Consider the following 16,435-nt stretch of genomic DNA (forward strand, 5'->3'; position numbering starts at 1 on the left):
AGTGCCACGATTCTTGTAGAGCCTGCAGAACCGTGAGCCAAATAAACCTCTGTTCTTTGTAAATACCCAGCCTCAGGTATTCATTTACAGCAACACAAATAGACTAAGACATACAGTTTTTAAAAATGAAGGAAAATTCACTTGGCAAGAGCTTTCTCAGCAATCAGGTGAAAGTCAGCCAAACCTCCATTCTTCTACCGTGCACTTTTTTCCACTGAAAATAGTTTTTGAAACCAAATTTCCCTCTCTTGGGAAGACATTCTAACTGAACCATCCCTTTACTAAAAACACACCTGAGTCATTTACACTGCTGTTCCTCTTGGCGTAAGCACTCCGAAGCATCTGCTCATACACCTGAGCACCGATTGTCCTCACGTTGTCCCGGATCAGAATGCCTTGAGCTTGCATCATGAAGAGGTAGGTGTTCACTGCGGAAAACAGGAAGGGGAAAGTGGTGAACTCAAAAGCAATCATAATGAAAATGTACCATGTGGCTCTGGTTGCTTTTTTTGTCTTTTTGGACCTTTAAAACCTCTTTTAGCTCGGGCGGCGCCTGTGGCTCAGTCTGTAGGGCCCCGGCCTCATATACCGAGGGTGACAGGTTCAAACCCGGCCCCGGCCAAACTGCAACCAGAAAATAGCCGGGCGTTGTGGCGGGCACCTGTAGTCCCAGCTACTTGGGAGGCTGAGGCAACAGAATCACTGAAGTCCAGGAGTTGGAGGTTGCTGTGAGCTGTGTGAGGCCACGGCACTCTACTGAGGGTCATAAAGTGAGACTCTGTCTCTACAAAAAAAAAAAAAAAAAAAAAAAAACAAAAAAAAACCTCTTTTAGCTCTAAAACTCTACAAGGCCCATAACTCTATTTTCTTTTTTTTTTTTTTTTTGTGGTTTTTTGGCCAGGGCTGGGTTTGAACCCGCCACCTCCGGCATATGGGACCGGCGCCCTGCTCCTTGAGCCACAGGCGCCGCCCCATAACTCTATTTTCATATCCAGGTTCAATGCTTTCTGGACACCAACGTTCCTTAGGTATCTAAGATGATCAGAAAGACCTTTATTAACCAATTAAAGTATTACTTAAAAGGTTTTTGTTCTTTTTTTTTTAAAAGAGAGGGTCTTAATCTGTTATCTAGGCTGGAATGCAGTGGTGCAATCATAGCTCACTACAACCTCAAACTTTGGGGCTCAAGTGATCCTCCTGCCTTGGCCTCCTGAATAGTTAGAACTGCAGGCACATGGCCACCACACTCAGCTAATTTTTCTTATTTTTTGTAGAGACAGGGTCTTGCTATACTGCCTAGCCTGGTCTTAAACGTTTGGCCTCAAGAGATCCTCCTGCTTACGCTGGATAAAGTGCTGGGACTACAGGCGTGAGCCACCAGGTCTAGCCAGCTTCTTCTTTAAGTTCACCTTAATGCTAGATGGTTCTACACAGAGAAAGGAAACCCACCAACTGCTCTGCCTACTAGAAACACTTAAACTCTTGGTTTGGACTTGGCAACATTTTCTTTCTTTTTTTTTTTTGTAGAGACAGAGTCTCACTTTATGGCCCTCGGTAGAGTGCCGTGGCCTCACACAGCTCACAGCAACCTCCAACTCCTGGGCTTAAGCGATTCTCTTGCCTCAGCCTCCCGAGTAGCTGGGACTACAGGCACCTGCCACAACGCCTGGCTATTTTTTGGTTGCAGTTTGGCCAGGGCCGGGTTTGAACCCGTCACCCTTGGTATATGGGGCCGGCGCCCTACCAACTGAGCCACAGGTGCCGCCCAGGACTTGGCAACATTTTCAAAGTGGTAAACTAAGGGCTCAACCGCTCTCCTTCAGGGATTTGGAGATAAAAGGAAGATACTGGTCAGGCACGGTCTGGAGAGTGAGAATCCCGACTCATGAAAAAAAATGGAAAAACCCAGCTGGGTGCCACGGCAAGCGCCTGTAATCCCAGAGGCTTCCTGAGGCTGAGGGAACAGGATGCCCACAACCGAGTCTGAGGTTGCAGTGAGCTACCACACTCACTGCACTCTGCTCAGGGACATAGGGTGGGACTCTGTCTCAACAACAACAGAAAGAGAGATAATGAATGTCAGCAGTCCTCACTCCCTGCCCAGCCCAGTGTCCAAAGCAACAAGGAAAGAGTACAGGGCACAGTCCAACTGTCAATTAAAACAGGCTCTTAACAAATGAGCATTCAGATTAACCAGCCAATCACTGTCATCTTTGGAAAGTGATCTCTATTTGGATTTTCAAGACTCTATGATAACAAAACTGGAACGTCACAAACATGACAGAATGTAATTCCCTACATTCCACTGCAATCTCAAATGCCACTTTTGAAGACACCTTAAGATTTTTTAAAATAGTTTCTTTTCTTTTTTATGAGACAGTCTCACTTTCTTTTTTTTTTTTTTTTTGAGATAGTCTCACCATGTCACCCTGGGTAGAGTGCCACGGATTCACAGCTCACAACAACCTCAAACTCTTGGGCTTAAGCGATTCTCTTGCCTCAGCCTCCCAAATAGCTGGGACTACAGGTGCCCGCCACAATGCCCAGCTATTTTTTTGTTGTAATTGTCATTGTTGTTTAGCAGGCCCAGGCTGGGTTTGAACCTGTCAGCTCTAGTGTATGTGGCTGGCACCCCAGCCGCTGAACTACAAGCGCAGAGCCAGAGTCTCACTTTCCTGCCCCCAGAAGAGTGGTGTGGCGTCACAGCTCACAAAACCTCCAATTCTTAGGTTCAAGCCATCCTCTTGCTTTAGCCTCCCCAGTAGCTGGGCCTACAGGTGCCCGCCACAACGCCGGGCTATTTTTTTAGAGATGGGTCTCACTCTTGCTTTTGCTCTGGCTGGTCTCTAATTTGTGAGCTCAAGCAATCCATCCGCCTTGGCTTCCCAGAGTGCTGGGATTATAGGCATGAGCCACCTGGTCTAAACATAGTTTCTTAACCAAACCATTCTAATCTCCTCACTTTCCCCTCAGCATTATGAAAGGAAGGTTATGAAAGGCAGCACACTTACAAATCTAACCTGTGTGGGTGTCTGGAAGTGGAATCATCTGAACACCTGGCTGACCTCCAATCAGGCCCCAGGCAGTACATGGCCTACTGCCTACGCCACTCCTCCCTCAGTGTACCTGGCCCTAGGCTGTCAATTCTGGCTCCTCTACAAGACCTGTGCAGTTGACATTCTTTTTCATCACTATTATCACAGTGTCCTGAACATAATAGGCAGTAAATAATGACTGAATGGCTGAAGCTTAGAATTATGTTTGGCGCTTATACTGGTAATAGAGAGAGAGGAGGGTTTGGGGACAAACTGACTTGGCAATATGCGGAAAAGCCCAGGTGGCCAACATTAAACAGGGACATAAGATCTCTCAAAAGATTTCAAATCATCTCCAAGGTATATCCCAAGCCATAACACAACAAGCACAAGAAGTTAATGTTCAAAATGCTTTCAGAAAGGAAGTAGTGGTCTCAAATAGAGCCTTGGCTTAACTTGAACATGACCATGTGCATGGCTTTCACCACTGTCAAAGGACAAATCAGATGTGTTTATTCTAGTAGCTAGAAAAAGTTTTTAAGGAAAATAAAAGATAGCTCAAATCCTTTAAAAAGGGCAGCGCCTATGGCTCAGTTGGTAAGGCACCAGGCCCATATACCAAGGGTGGCGGGTTCAAACCCGGCCCGAGCTGAACTGCAACCAAAAAATAGCTGGGCATTGTGGCGGGCACCTGTAGTCCCAGCTACTCGGGAAGCTGAGGCAGGAGAATCGCTTAAGCCCAGGAGTTGGAGGTTGCTGTGAGCTGTGTGAGGCCACGGCACTCTACCGAGGGCCATAAAGTGAGACTCTGTCTCTACAAAAAAAAAAAAAAATCCTTTAAAATGTGTAATTCTGCAAAGCCTCTGGAAGCAAGAGAAACATCTCACTGTGTATTCACAGCACACAGGGCAGTGCCGGCCACAGTGGGTGGGCAGCCCACAAATACTCGTGAAACTAAGAGTTAAACCTCATCTAATACCAACTTCCTAACTTACTTCTGTGGTGTCTTTATCACTTGGGCTGTGTAACATGTCCCCACTGCCCTGAAAGTTTCCCTTCATCCCTACCATGTTACTAAACCAGTTGTCCCCAATAATATACAAACAAATGTTTACTTAATATTGTATGTGAAGCTTTTAGTTACGTGCTTCAAAGAATTCTCCACCTCTTTTCCTCCTCACTGCAAAGGACACACACAGTGGCTTCGTTTCCTAGACCCCAACTCCAGAGACTCCAGAGGGTCTTAGTGGGGCCTCGAATTTGCACTTAACAAGCTAACAGGTAACACACAATGCTGCTGGCATGAGGACCACAGTTCCAGAACCACCGCCTTGGGGAATTTCAGCTACACACTAAATAAGAATAGTAAGCAACGTTTATTCACCACTTAATTACATGATTCCTTCTTTCATTTAATGCTCATAATTATCCTAAGAGGCAAGTAATACTATCCAATTTACAGCTCACTCCCCAGGCTTCAGTTTCTGCAAGTACCTTCACAAAAGTCAACTGAGAGAGCTGGGATTTGATCCAGGTGTCTATGCTCTAAACCGCTAAGCTTTAATGCCTCACTTACCCATGTTCTAGCCACAACCTTCCCCTAAAAGATCCCAAGAACCCACATGGCTTAAATGCTTATTTTCGAACTCCTGAGCTCAGGCAATCTACCTGCCCTGGTGTCCAAGAGTAGCCACGGCTCCCGGCCTATTAAATGTTATTCTTAAAGAACTAGCTCTCATTGATATGAGGACAATTAATGACAATTAAGGTTATGGGGGGTGGGAGGAAAAGCAGAAAGAGGGACGGAGGGAGGGGGGTGAGGCCTTGGTGTGTGTCACACTTTATGGGGGCAAGACATGATTGCAGGAGGGACTTTACCTAACAATTGCAATCAGTGTAACCTGGCTTATTGTACCCTCAATGAATCCCCAACAATAAAAAAAAGAACTAGCTCTCAAATCTTTATTTCCTGCACTGTGCTGCGGGCCCCATCTTCCTTACGGATCTGTTCACACTGCTCCTGCTCAAAAAAGGCTTTCTATGTCTTTGGCCTTCACCCCCAAGCTGCCATTGACCTGCAGTGGGTTGGCTCTTTCTGCCATGCAAATCCTACTAACACTTCAAACCCCAATTCACACACTTCTTGAGGAAGCCTTTGGTACTAAGCTAGTCTTCCCCTTCCTGGAATTTCTGTGACTGTCTATTAGAGAATATCGAAAGTTTGACTTTTATTCATTTTGTCTTGGTTTGCCAGCAACTGTATCACATGTTAGTCTTGCCATTTAACTAATAAATTCACAAAGATCACATATTATTAATGCTTTTTCTAATTATCTACAGGAGGACCTCCCACAATGCCGAAATAAAAACTGGAGGAAGTAAATGTTGTCAAACAGAAATATCACAAATCCAGAGACTTGGGATGGAATGGGATTTTAAAGAACACTCTTTAATACCATGTAATGCTTCCACACAACCCTATGATTCCCAAGAACGCAGAGTCAATATGTAAAAATATAGCCACCCGCGAAAAAATTCTACTTTGGGTTAGGTCCCAAATGTTTCCCACTTTTACCCTCTGGTTTTCTTTCAACCTTCCCCCGCTTTCCCACCTGCAACTGCTTCCCAAAGTATCATTCAAGGCTCCCCATCGTGGTCACTCTCTGAATACTGGCCCAACTATTTCTACTTGACAAAGGGTGGTGTCCATCTGGGTGCAGTTGGATGAGCCCAGAAATAAGCAAAACTGCCAGCAGCCCTGCTCCAGCTGTTACCAAAGATCTCCCAACTGCAGCACCCCTTGGAAAATTCACAACATACAATAACTTAAGGCCCAGAAATTCCCCAAACAGAGATGTTCAATAATCCACCCTGCCATTTCCCAAACCAGCACACCCCCATTAAAACTAGTTAACATCAAGCAATTCTCTGTGCTCATTTTGGGAAAATTTGTTTTGAATATTTCTATAAATAGACTTTAAAACTTCTATTACACAGTTAGATCATCAAAGCAATGTTTGTAGAATGTTCTTGGTAAACAGCAGTCACATTGTCTTACTGACTCATATTAACCTTGCGTAAGGCAAAATCCCCTTAATTTCATTAGAGATGTTGTTGCTAAATTACCCTTCTTCTGTTTGGTGTCCATGCAGTTGTTTACACAGATCAAACCACAGGACTTCACAAGTGCCCCTGTGAGAAGTCTTGTTACTAAATTTAATCCATGCCTCTGGCCTAAACTAGGAAGTATATATAGATACACATGTTGCTTTCAATCTATCTCATTTACATTTCTGTGAAGTAGATGTCATCTGGATTCTTTATATTAGATAAGGAAGTCTCATCCTCCAGAGGGAATTTGCCCAAGGTCATACAGTTAGTGAAGTCAAAACTAGAGAGGTGTGGTTAGGTGTTCCATGACATTTTCCTTTGAAAACTCTGAAAAGCAGTACTTCCCAATAATAGGGTCCTGATCAACACTGGCTGAAGCAGTTATAAAAGTGTTGACTTGGCGCACACTCATTAAATCTTTCACTGTTTCAACAAGTGCCTCCTGAGCACCTGCTTTACTGTGTGCTTTTGGGGCACACTGTGGCCACTAGGCCAAAGAAGAGGCAAGCACAGAACAATTCCTTCTCCATTAGAATTCCAGCCAGTCACATCCTTAAGAATCAGGTGACACGATTCTCACTTGAATACACACCTGTGATACACAATGACTAAGGGACAGACACAAACAAGAAAGGGGAGTGCGGTGTGATAACAAAAACACACACTGTGAGCTCGCCACCCGCAGCTCAGTGGTTAGGGCGCCGGTCACATACACCAGGGCTGGTGGGTTCGAACCTGACCCAGGGCTGCTAAACAACGACAACTACAACAAAAAAATAGCCGGGCATTGAGGAGGCGGCTCCCGTAGTCCCAGCTTGGGAGGCTGAGGCAAGAGAATCGCTTAAGCCCAAGAGTTTGAGGTTGTTGCGAGCTGTGACACCAGAGCACTCTACAGAGGGCAACATTGTGAGACTCTGTCTCAAAAAAAAAGAAAAAAAAAAAAAGCGGGTGGCGCCTATGGCTCAGTCAGTAAGGCACCGGCCCCATATACCGAGGGTGGCAGGTTCAAACCCGGCCCCGGCTGAACTGCACCAAAAAATAGCCGGGCGTTGTGGCGGGCGCCTGTAGTCCCAGCTACTCGGGAGGCTGAGGCAAAAGAATCGCTGAAGCCCAGGAGTTAGAGGTTGCTGTGAGCTGTGTGATGCCACGGCACTCTACCGAGGGCCATAAAGTGAAACTCTGTCTCTACAAAAAAAAAAAAAAGGCGCACACGCACAGAGCGATCAAATGACATTTAGCTTACTAATAATTTTTTTATATTTTCATGAGACATTATCATTATCATCCAGCCCCAGGATCTCTTATAACCATAATTCAGTTGAAAAATAAACCCCGTTCAGATCTAAACAACTAGAAATTTCCATCCAAAGGCCAGCTGGCCTGTGGCTTTAACTGGAGAGTTTCCCGAGGCCAAGTGCTTGGTCTCCTGCCCCTCGGTCACCTGTTAGCCACAGAACGGAGCCTTTCTTCATCTTTGTCCCTGATTATAACAGTAAGACATACTCTTCCTTCTCCATTAGAATTCCAGCCAGTCACATCCTTAAGAATCAGGTGACACGATTCTCACTTGAATACACACCTGTGATACACAATGACTATTGACACAACAAATCCAAGAAGAAAAGAAACAGATGCTCTATACTTGAGTTCACAATCTTTTATCCTAAACTCGTATGTCCTTCATGTTTGTTACAGTTGGCTTGATAAGCTAAGAGAGTTCTGAAGCAGAAAAGAAATCATTCCTTTCCCATTCTTTACAATCTATGTCTTGCCCCCAACACAAGCCAGCACACAACACTCACATCACGAACCTTCCTACCCACACACCAATGGCCCTCTTGGCTTTTTTTTCTATTTAACGTACTACACATTTTGAAGTTTATCTTGTCCTCTAGTATTAAGAAACCTGAGCTTCATGAGGACAAGGCTGTTGTCTACTTCCTTCCGTGTTATACCCCACTGGTTAGGACAATGTGTTTGGAACACGGAAGCTGCGCAACCAATATGTGAGTACGTGAACACGGTGGGACGGTTCACAGCCAAGCCTGCAGAACTCAGCAGTGCTCAAGGAGGCATGGAGAAGGGACTCCAAGCCTTCCCCTTCTGCATCGGCTTCCTGCCCCTTTCCGAGAGGAACCCAAAATGTAAGTGAACCAGCATCACTGCATCAACCTGTTCCTAAGAAAAGCTCAGCTATCCCTTTTTACCAGTTCAGCAGAGCTGCCAATAGATTAATTCCCTGCCCCTCAAATGTTCCCTGCTACTCTCATTCCTCATGAAGCTTATTTTTAAATGCTCCTTATTATAATGAACAAGTTTATTAAAAACCTTGTGCAACCATATTTATAACAGTGGGGGGGGGAAATGTCCATTAAAAAAGAAGACTGGTTGAATAAATTATTATACATCCACATGGGTGAAGTATTTTGCGGCCATAAAAAGAATGGGGAACCATCAGAACAGTCCAAAGCTAGAAAGAACCCAGAAACCTGTCTACAGTAGAACTGACCAAAAACGTGCAGCTGATTTCAATTCTGGAATACTGAACAGCAATAGGAATAAATAAACTGCGGCCACATGAGCCAGTCTCCTACAAGTCCCCGAGAACAAAGCAACCAGACAAAGAACACATAGTGTGACCACAGGTGCATAAAGTACAAAAATAAGCACAAGTGATTCACCATGTAGAAGTCAAGAGAATGTATATACTTGGGTTGGAGAGGGTCCAAGGCAGCTTCTACTACTAATCTACCAACCTGGGTACTGGTTACACAAGTATACTCATTTTGTAAAAACTCACCATGCTGTCTGCCTATTTGTGCACATATTAATACATATACATCAATAAAATTTACCCCCCCAAAATGAAGAAAATACATGAAGCGATTTCCATGACGTACTATGCCACTTAATGTTTAAGAAATAAGGAGAAAATGGGGGCAGCTCCTGTGGCTCAAGGAGTAGGGTGCTGGCCCCATATACCAGAGGTAGTGGGTTCAAACCTAGTCCTGGCAAAAAAAAAAAAAAGAGATTAGAAATAAGGAGAAAATGTTCAATGTATTCACACGTCTTTACAAAAAGGAACATAGGAAGGGTAAACCAGAAACTAGTAAAAATGATTATCTATAGGCAATGGGTGGAGATAGAGCGGGCAAAGGAGATGGAGGTAGGCTTGAGACCGGAGGATACCTTTTTCCATTTTAAACATTTGCACATTAAAAAAAAAAAAAAAAAAAATTATCGGGCGGCGCCTGTGGCTCAGTGAGTAGGGCGCCGGCCCCATATGCCGAAGGTGGCGGGTTCAAACCCAGCCCTGGCCAAACTGCAACAAAAAAATAGCCGGGTGTTGTGGTGGGCGCCTATAGTCCCAGCTGCTCGGGAGGCTGAGGCAAGAGAATCGCGTAAGCCCAAGAGTTAGAGGTTGCTGTGAGCCGTGTGACGCCACGGCACTCTACCGAGGGCGGTACAGTGAGACTCTGTCTCTACAAAAAAAAAAAAAAAAAATTATCAGAAAGGGAAAAACAAGGCTTGGTGCCCCTAGCCCAGTGGTTAGGGTGCCAGCCACATACACTGGCCCAGGCCTGCTAAACAACAATAACCACTACAACAAAAAATAGTTGGGCATTGTGGCAAGTGCCTGTAGTCTCAGCTACTTGGGAGGCTGAGGCAAAGACAATTGCTTAAGCCCAAGAGTTTGAGGTTGCTGTGAGATGTGACACCACGGCACTCTACCGAGGGCGACATAACAAGACTCCGTCTCCAAAAAAAAAAAAAAAAAAAAAAAAAGGGAAAAACAAGCAAACCCTAAAGCTGAATACAAACAGAAAAAATTCTAACTATAAATCAAACTGAAAACACAATCCACAGAAAATAATTCAAGTAACTTTTGAACATCATACTCTGACTATACATCCTCCATGATACATAGTCAGAGTCTTATTATTACCAAAATAGAGAATCTGGAACTCTGTGTAGCAGGTTTGTTGTTTGCATTTGTAGTCAAGTCGTATTCACGACAGACATCAAAGGATGCTCAGGTGAAAAAGGTGTTGGAGAAGAGGACAGTCACAAAAATGTCAATGCATCACCCCATAAATTCCATGTTGATAAAAAAGAAACATAATTTTGCTGCAAATTTATCAAGTGTTCCAACTCAGCAACCCCAATATTAGAATAACCAACAGATTGTGCGCTGTAATGCAATACAGATAAGATACATACCGCCCACGTCTTTTTTTTTTTTTTTTTTTTTTTGAAACAGAGCCTCAAGCTGTCTCCCTGGGTAGAGTGTCGTGGCATCACAGCTCACAGCAACCTCCAACTCCTGGGCTCAAGCGAGTCTCCTGCCTCCACCTCCCAAGTAGCTGGGACTACAGGTGTTCACCACAACACCCAGCTATTTTTTGGTTGCAGCCATCATTGTTGTTTGGCGGGCCTAGGCTGGATTCGAACCCACCAGCTCAGGTGTATGTGGCTGGCGCCTTAGCCGCCTGAGCCACAGGCGCCAAGCTTTTTTTTTTTTTTTTTTTTTTGAGGCAGAGTCTTACTCTGTTGCCCAAGTGAGAGTGGCCATGGTGTCAGCCTATCTCTCAGCAACCTCAAACTCCTGGGTTCGGGCGGCGCCTGTGGCTCAAGGAGTAGGGCGCCGGTCCCATATGCTGGAGGTGGTGGGTTCAAACCCAGCCCCGGCCAAAGAAAAAAAAAAAAAAACTCCTGGGTTCAAACTGATCCTCCTGCCTCAGCCTCCCGAGTAGGTGGGACTATAGGCGTCCGCCAGAATGATCGGCTAGTTTTTCTTCTATTTTTAATAGAGACAGGGCCTCACTCTTGCTCAGGCTGGTCTGGAGCTCCTGAGCTCAAGGAATCCTCCTGCCTTGGCCTCCCAGAGTGCTGGGATTACAGGCTCGAGCCACTGCACTGGGCCATATTCTTGCCAATCTACCTGAAAGGAAATAAGAAAATAAACCTAAAATGTGGGATATTCTACAAAACAACTGGTCTGGAAGGAAAGGAGAATGGGACGGAGGGAGGAAAGAAGGGAGGGAAGGAGAGATGAAGGAAGGAAGGAGGGAAGGAGGGGAGGGAGGGAGGAACTGTTCTAAAGAGACGTAACCAAATGCAATGCATGAACTTTGATTACATTCTGAATAGAAAATGGAGGGGACTAAAATAAACATTTTTGGGGGCAAATGAGAAAAAAATGAAACCAGAATGCATATCAGATGATGTTACTGAATAAACATGAAGGTTCTTAAGTATAATCATAGCCTTGTAATTATGTAAAAATGCCCTTATTCTTAGGAGTTGCATGTTGAAGTATTTAGAGGTCTAGAATAACAATGTGTACAAATTTGCTTTCAAATGGTTCCCCCCAAAACATGTACACCTGTATATATGCATGTTATGAGTTTATGTGTGCGTACACAGAGTTAAAGCAAATGGGGCAGAAAGCTAGCACTCGGTGGATACAGGTGAAGAGTACGCACACCCATTGCACTATTCTTTCAACATCACTACAGGTTTGCAATTTTTTTCCAAAGGAAAGGAGCTGCTATGAAGATTACTTTTCTGCTGGACAGAGCTTTTTCTGAGAATAGATGATCTGGCAAGTAAACATTCCCAAACTTATTTAATGAAGAAAAGTCCTAGCTTAGAGCCTGTGGCTCAAGCCACTAAGGCACCAGCCACATACACCTGAGCTGGAAAGTTCAAATCCAGCCCAGGCCTGCCAAACAACAATGATGGCTGAACCAAAAAATAGCCGGGTGTTGTGGCGGGCGCCTGCAGCCCCAGCTATTTGGGAGGCGGAGGCAGGAGAACTGCTTGAGCCCAGGAGTCGGAGGTTACTGTGAGCTGTGAGGCCACGACATTCTACCCAGGGTGACAGCTTGAGGCTCTGTTTCAAAAAAAATAAAAAGAAGGGCGGCGCCTATGGCTCAGTCGGTAAGGCGCTGGCCCCATATACCGAGGGTGGTGGGTTCAAACCCAGCCCCGGCCGAACTGCAACCAAAAAATAGCTGGGCGTTGTGGCGGGCGCCTGTAGTCTACTTGGGAGGCTGAGGCAAGAGAATTGCTTAAGCCCAGGAGTTGGAGGTTGCTGTGAGCTGTGTGATGCCATGGCACTCTACCGAGGGCCATAAAGTGAGACTCTGTCTCTACAAAAAAAATAAATAAATAAATAAAAAGAAAAAAAAGTCCTGAAGACTTTTTGCACCTTTAATAAAACAAAAAGAATACCAGCCACAAAGAGAGTTCTTCAAAGAATTATAAGCTGTGATTCAGACTTGGCTTCTTTAAAGCTCACTATATTTATTCAGATCATGCACCAGGACTGACTGTCCTCTGCTCTGGAGATAAAGAAATATTAATAAGACACAGTCCCTGCTGTCACCTTGCAGGGGATGAGTGAAGCTTGGCCTCTAGTCACATCTGCTCAGGGGCACAGCAGAGTGGCTCCTACATCATATGAGAGCTGGGGACCCAGAAAGTATCCTCAGAATGAAAGCACATGTAGTGAGGATAAGATGGAGTCGGTCAGGCTAAGGCCAACATAACACAGCTGGACTGGTTCATTTGGGTCCTAAATGACCTTTTCTTTTTTTTCAGACAGAGCCTCAAGCTGTTGCCCTGGGTAAAGTGTTGGCATCACAGCTCATAGCAACCTCCAACTCCTGGGCTCAAGCAATTCTCCTGCCTCAGCCTCCCAAGTAGTGGGGACCACAGTTGCCCGCCACAATACCTGGCTATTTTTTGGTTGCAGCCGTCATTGTTTGACAGGCCCGGGCTGGATTCGAACCCGCCAGCTCAGGTGTATGTGGCTGGCGCCTTAGCCGCTTCAGCCACAGGTGCCAAGCGGACCTTTTCCTCCTATCTCCCATTCTTACAGTTTTGTAGATCTGACTCCTACCCTAAAGATGCCTATCTTAAGTAGTTTGGGTAAGCATGCTGATTTAGGAGATTAACTTTTAAACTAAAATGTCATAATAGATCACTCATTTATGCTGATTATTATTTAAAATAAGGGTTAATGCAGTCTTTAAACTTTTATATATAAAACTGCAATTTTGAAAATGGAAGAACAAAACAGTCTTAGAGAAATTACTCTCACTATTCTACAAAAAATAAATAAAATATGGCAAACCCTTCCCCCTTCTCTACATATCAGCTGACAGGGACAGGCAGTCGGTCCCTCTTCGTCCAGTAATGAGCAGAGGGGTCTAGAATATGGTCTTGAGGAAGAGCACTCTGAGAGGAAAGGGAACAATATATATGAAGACAAGGGTTACACAAGGGGAAACATAACTGAGGGACTAACCAGTTCAGTGTGGTTGGAACACAAGGGGGGAGAGAAAAGTCACTAAAGGGCTTGGGACTGTCCTTGGAGTCTAAGCTTTATTCTTTTTTTTTTTGCAGTTTTTAGCTGGGGCTGGGCTTGAACCCGCCACCTCCGGCATAGGGGGCCGGCGCCCTACTCCTTTCAGCCACAGGCACAGCCCCTGAGCTTTATTCTGAAAGCCGTGACACTGAATGTCTGAGACTAGCTTTGAGTGGGCCACCTAGCAGATACCAACCCAAAGAAATTTACCCTACTAAAAACTCATAGTTCTAGATATTGAGAACTGAACTATCCCGAGCTTAATTCTTTGGATAAACTAAGTAAGACTCTGTGTGTAGAATCCCATTTGGTCACTAAAAGTTGGGTGTGCAAATCTTACCAAAGTCTATACTTTCTCTCTACATGATGCAGCAGAAAAGATACCATGCCTTCCAATCCTGAGGTGAGCATGTCAAGATGTAATGCCAGGGACTGCTAACCCCAGAATGTGACAGTCAGCAAATAGTGTTCAAGGTACACCTGTTACAGTGGGTTTTCTTTCCCTGATTTACTCACATCACTTGTCTTTGTTCCCAATGCTGCTACAGACTACAAACGTGATTTATAATCAGTTCCACTAAGTTTCAGGGAAGGGAAACGCTGGTGGCGTTCTCTGGGCCAGGCACAACACCTCATTAATGTGGCCGTGCTTCTGAAATAAAATAAAGAACAGGGAAGAAGAAGGGACTATAAAGAGAACAGAAGCAGAAACAGAATAAAAGAAAACAGTGGAAGGTTACTCCCTGCCACTCTCACAAAGGCTCGCTAGCACTCTCCCCAAACACACAGAAAATGCACACATACGGTACAATAAAAATTAAGGGAAAACAAAGATCAAAATCTGTCAAAGGAATGTTGACATTTAATTTTTGCCACACTAGAATATCTGCCAAACCTGTAGTACCCTTCTATAGACCAGTATTTTCTGTGAAAAACCAGAACTCTACTTCCAAACAGATTATTGGTGTTCACTGCTCTGCACACTGGGAATTCCGTAAAGAATGAATCTGCTGGCTCAGCGCCTGTGGCTCAAGCGGCTAAGGCACCAGCCACATACACCTGAGCTGGCGGGTTCGAATCCAGCCTGGGCCCACCAAACAACAATGACGGCTGCAACCAAAAAAAAAAATAAAATAAAATAACCGGGCGTTGTGGCAGGCGCCTGTAGTCCCAGCTACTTGGGAGGCGGAGACAGGAGACTCGCTTGAGCCCAGGAGTTGGAGGTTGCTGTGAGCTGTGATGCTACAGCACTGTACCATAGTCTACCCAGGGTGACAGCTTGAGGCTCTGTCTCAAAAAAAAAAAGAATGAATCTGCTTCTCCTACTTACAAAGAAGCAGATTCCAATAAAAATAACAGCATATTTATTGAGTGTCAGCACCTTTCCAAATACCTGCATGTGTTATCTCATTTCATCCTCAATAACTGAGACATGTGTTACCCCCATTTTGGAGATGAGGCCTGAATAAGTAATTTGACTACATGAGGCCAAGAAGTCACAACAGTCTTTGTCTCCAGAATTCAGGTTTTGAACAAGTATGTTCTATCATCTTTCGGGCGGTTACTGCCCTGAACCATAGCTACTATAGCTACACTTTGGTTTGACTCCTTTTATCTGGATCTTTACACCAATATTTCATAGTGTACTGGCTTCCAATACTCTTAATATAGCATGATGCATCCCCAAATTTTGTTAAGTTTGAAGCTCTAATGAGAATCATGAATGTATGTTATTTCAAATCTGCTTAAAATGTTGGATACTCACACTATTTGCAGATATTAACACACATTTAAGAAAAGTCTTTTGGTGGCACCTGTAGCTCAGTCGGCAAGGGCACCGGCCACATACACCTAGGGTGGCAGGTTCGAACCTGGCCTGGGTCTGCTAAGCAACAATGACAACTGCAAACAAAAAATGGCTTGGCGTTATGGCGGGGGCCTGTAGTCCAGGCTGAGGCAAGAGAATCACTTAAGCCCAGGAGTTGGAGCACGGCACTCTACCCAGGGCGACAACTTAAGGCTCTGTCTCAAAAAAAAAAAAAAAAAAAATTTTTTTTTTTAAATGCAGGGAATTTGGGGAATGAAATTGATACCCATTGTCTCATCTATTTACATGTTTTGACAATTTTCATATAAAAAGTGTTTACAGAAAACTGGGGGTAGGAGACACACACAGAATAAAACATCCCAAAAAGTATTTTAGGGGAAAAACTCAATTTGATGAGTCTTTTGGTTTTCTAGTATTTCCCATCTGAGGTAGAAAAACCAACATACTCCCAGGTTATGTTTTGTACCTATTATTCCCAGCTACCAAAAAACCAACCAAACAAACAAAAAAAAACCCTACAACTGACCTGCTAATGAAAGGTGTCTGTTAAATAGTAAAACTATACACGAGATTAGGCTTTCAAATGCTGTTTGAACAGATATTAACTGCCTGGGTGGCCTCTGGTAATCACTCAACTGATTTAAGTTTCAGCTTTGTTTCCTCCCAAATGCTTAATAACCCTGACAGTTACCAACCCTCAGAACACCAATATTCAACCACATGGACCCACAAGAGTGTCTCAGTAAACAAAGATGCCCAAATTTTACACACATGACCTGCATGAAACCCTGGGTCAAAGAAAACTATGATTTACCTTTCTGGTGCTGTTAAGACCAAATGCTGCATCTACCAAACTCCACCCCGCCGCACCCCTGGGGATAGTCATGCAAGGAGAATGGGCTGGAGGCACAAGACCAGCAGAGCAACACTGCTCTCGGGAGCTGACACTACCACAGTGGTTCTGCCCACCTCCCTGTACTGACCTCTCCCCCTCCACTCCTACCCCGTCCCTCAAATGCCTGGTGGTACCAGCTTCCTGCTGACATACTCCCCTACGTGCTCTGGCAACCTCTTCTCTTAGTGAGC

At 44.6% G+C, this 16,435-nt stretch overlaps 1 protein-coding gene across 2 annotated transcripts in view; it reads right to left on the bottom strand.

Annotated features, from left to right (window-relative positions):
- Positions 1 to 16,435, bottom strand: part of B4GALT5 (beta-1,4-galactosyltransferase 5) — an 81,691-nt gene that overhangs the window by 22,406 nt on the left and 42,850 nt on the right. The window contains exons 1-2 of one of the 2 annotated variants that reach the window (XM_053573676.1): positions 14,038 to 14,291; positions 294 to 428 (exon numbers count right to left, since the gene is read on the bottom strand). In XM_053573676.1, the coding sequence (XP_053429651.1) occupies positions 294 to 411 (118 nt within the window). In that variant the 5' untranslated portion in view covers positions 412 to 428; positions 14,038 to 14,291. Of the gene's footprint in view, positions 1 to 293; positions 429 to 14,037; positions 14,292 to 16,435 lie in introns of those variants that run through there. The other variant, XM_053573675.1, reaches the window with a different exon arrangement.

This window comes from Nycticebus coucang, chromosome 21 (genome assembly GCF_027406575.1).
Source record: "Nycticebus coucang isolate mNycCou1 chromosome 21, mNycCou1.pri, whole genome shotgun sequence".
Lineage (NCBI taxonomy): Eukaryota > Metazoa > Chordata > Mammalia > Primates > Lorisidae > Nycticebus > Nycticebus coucang.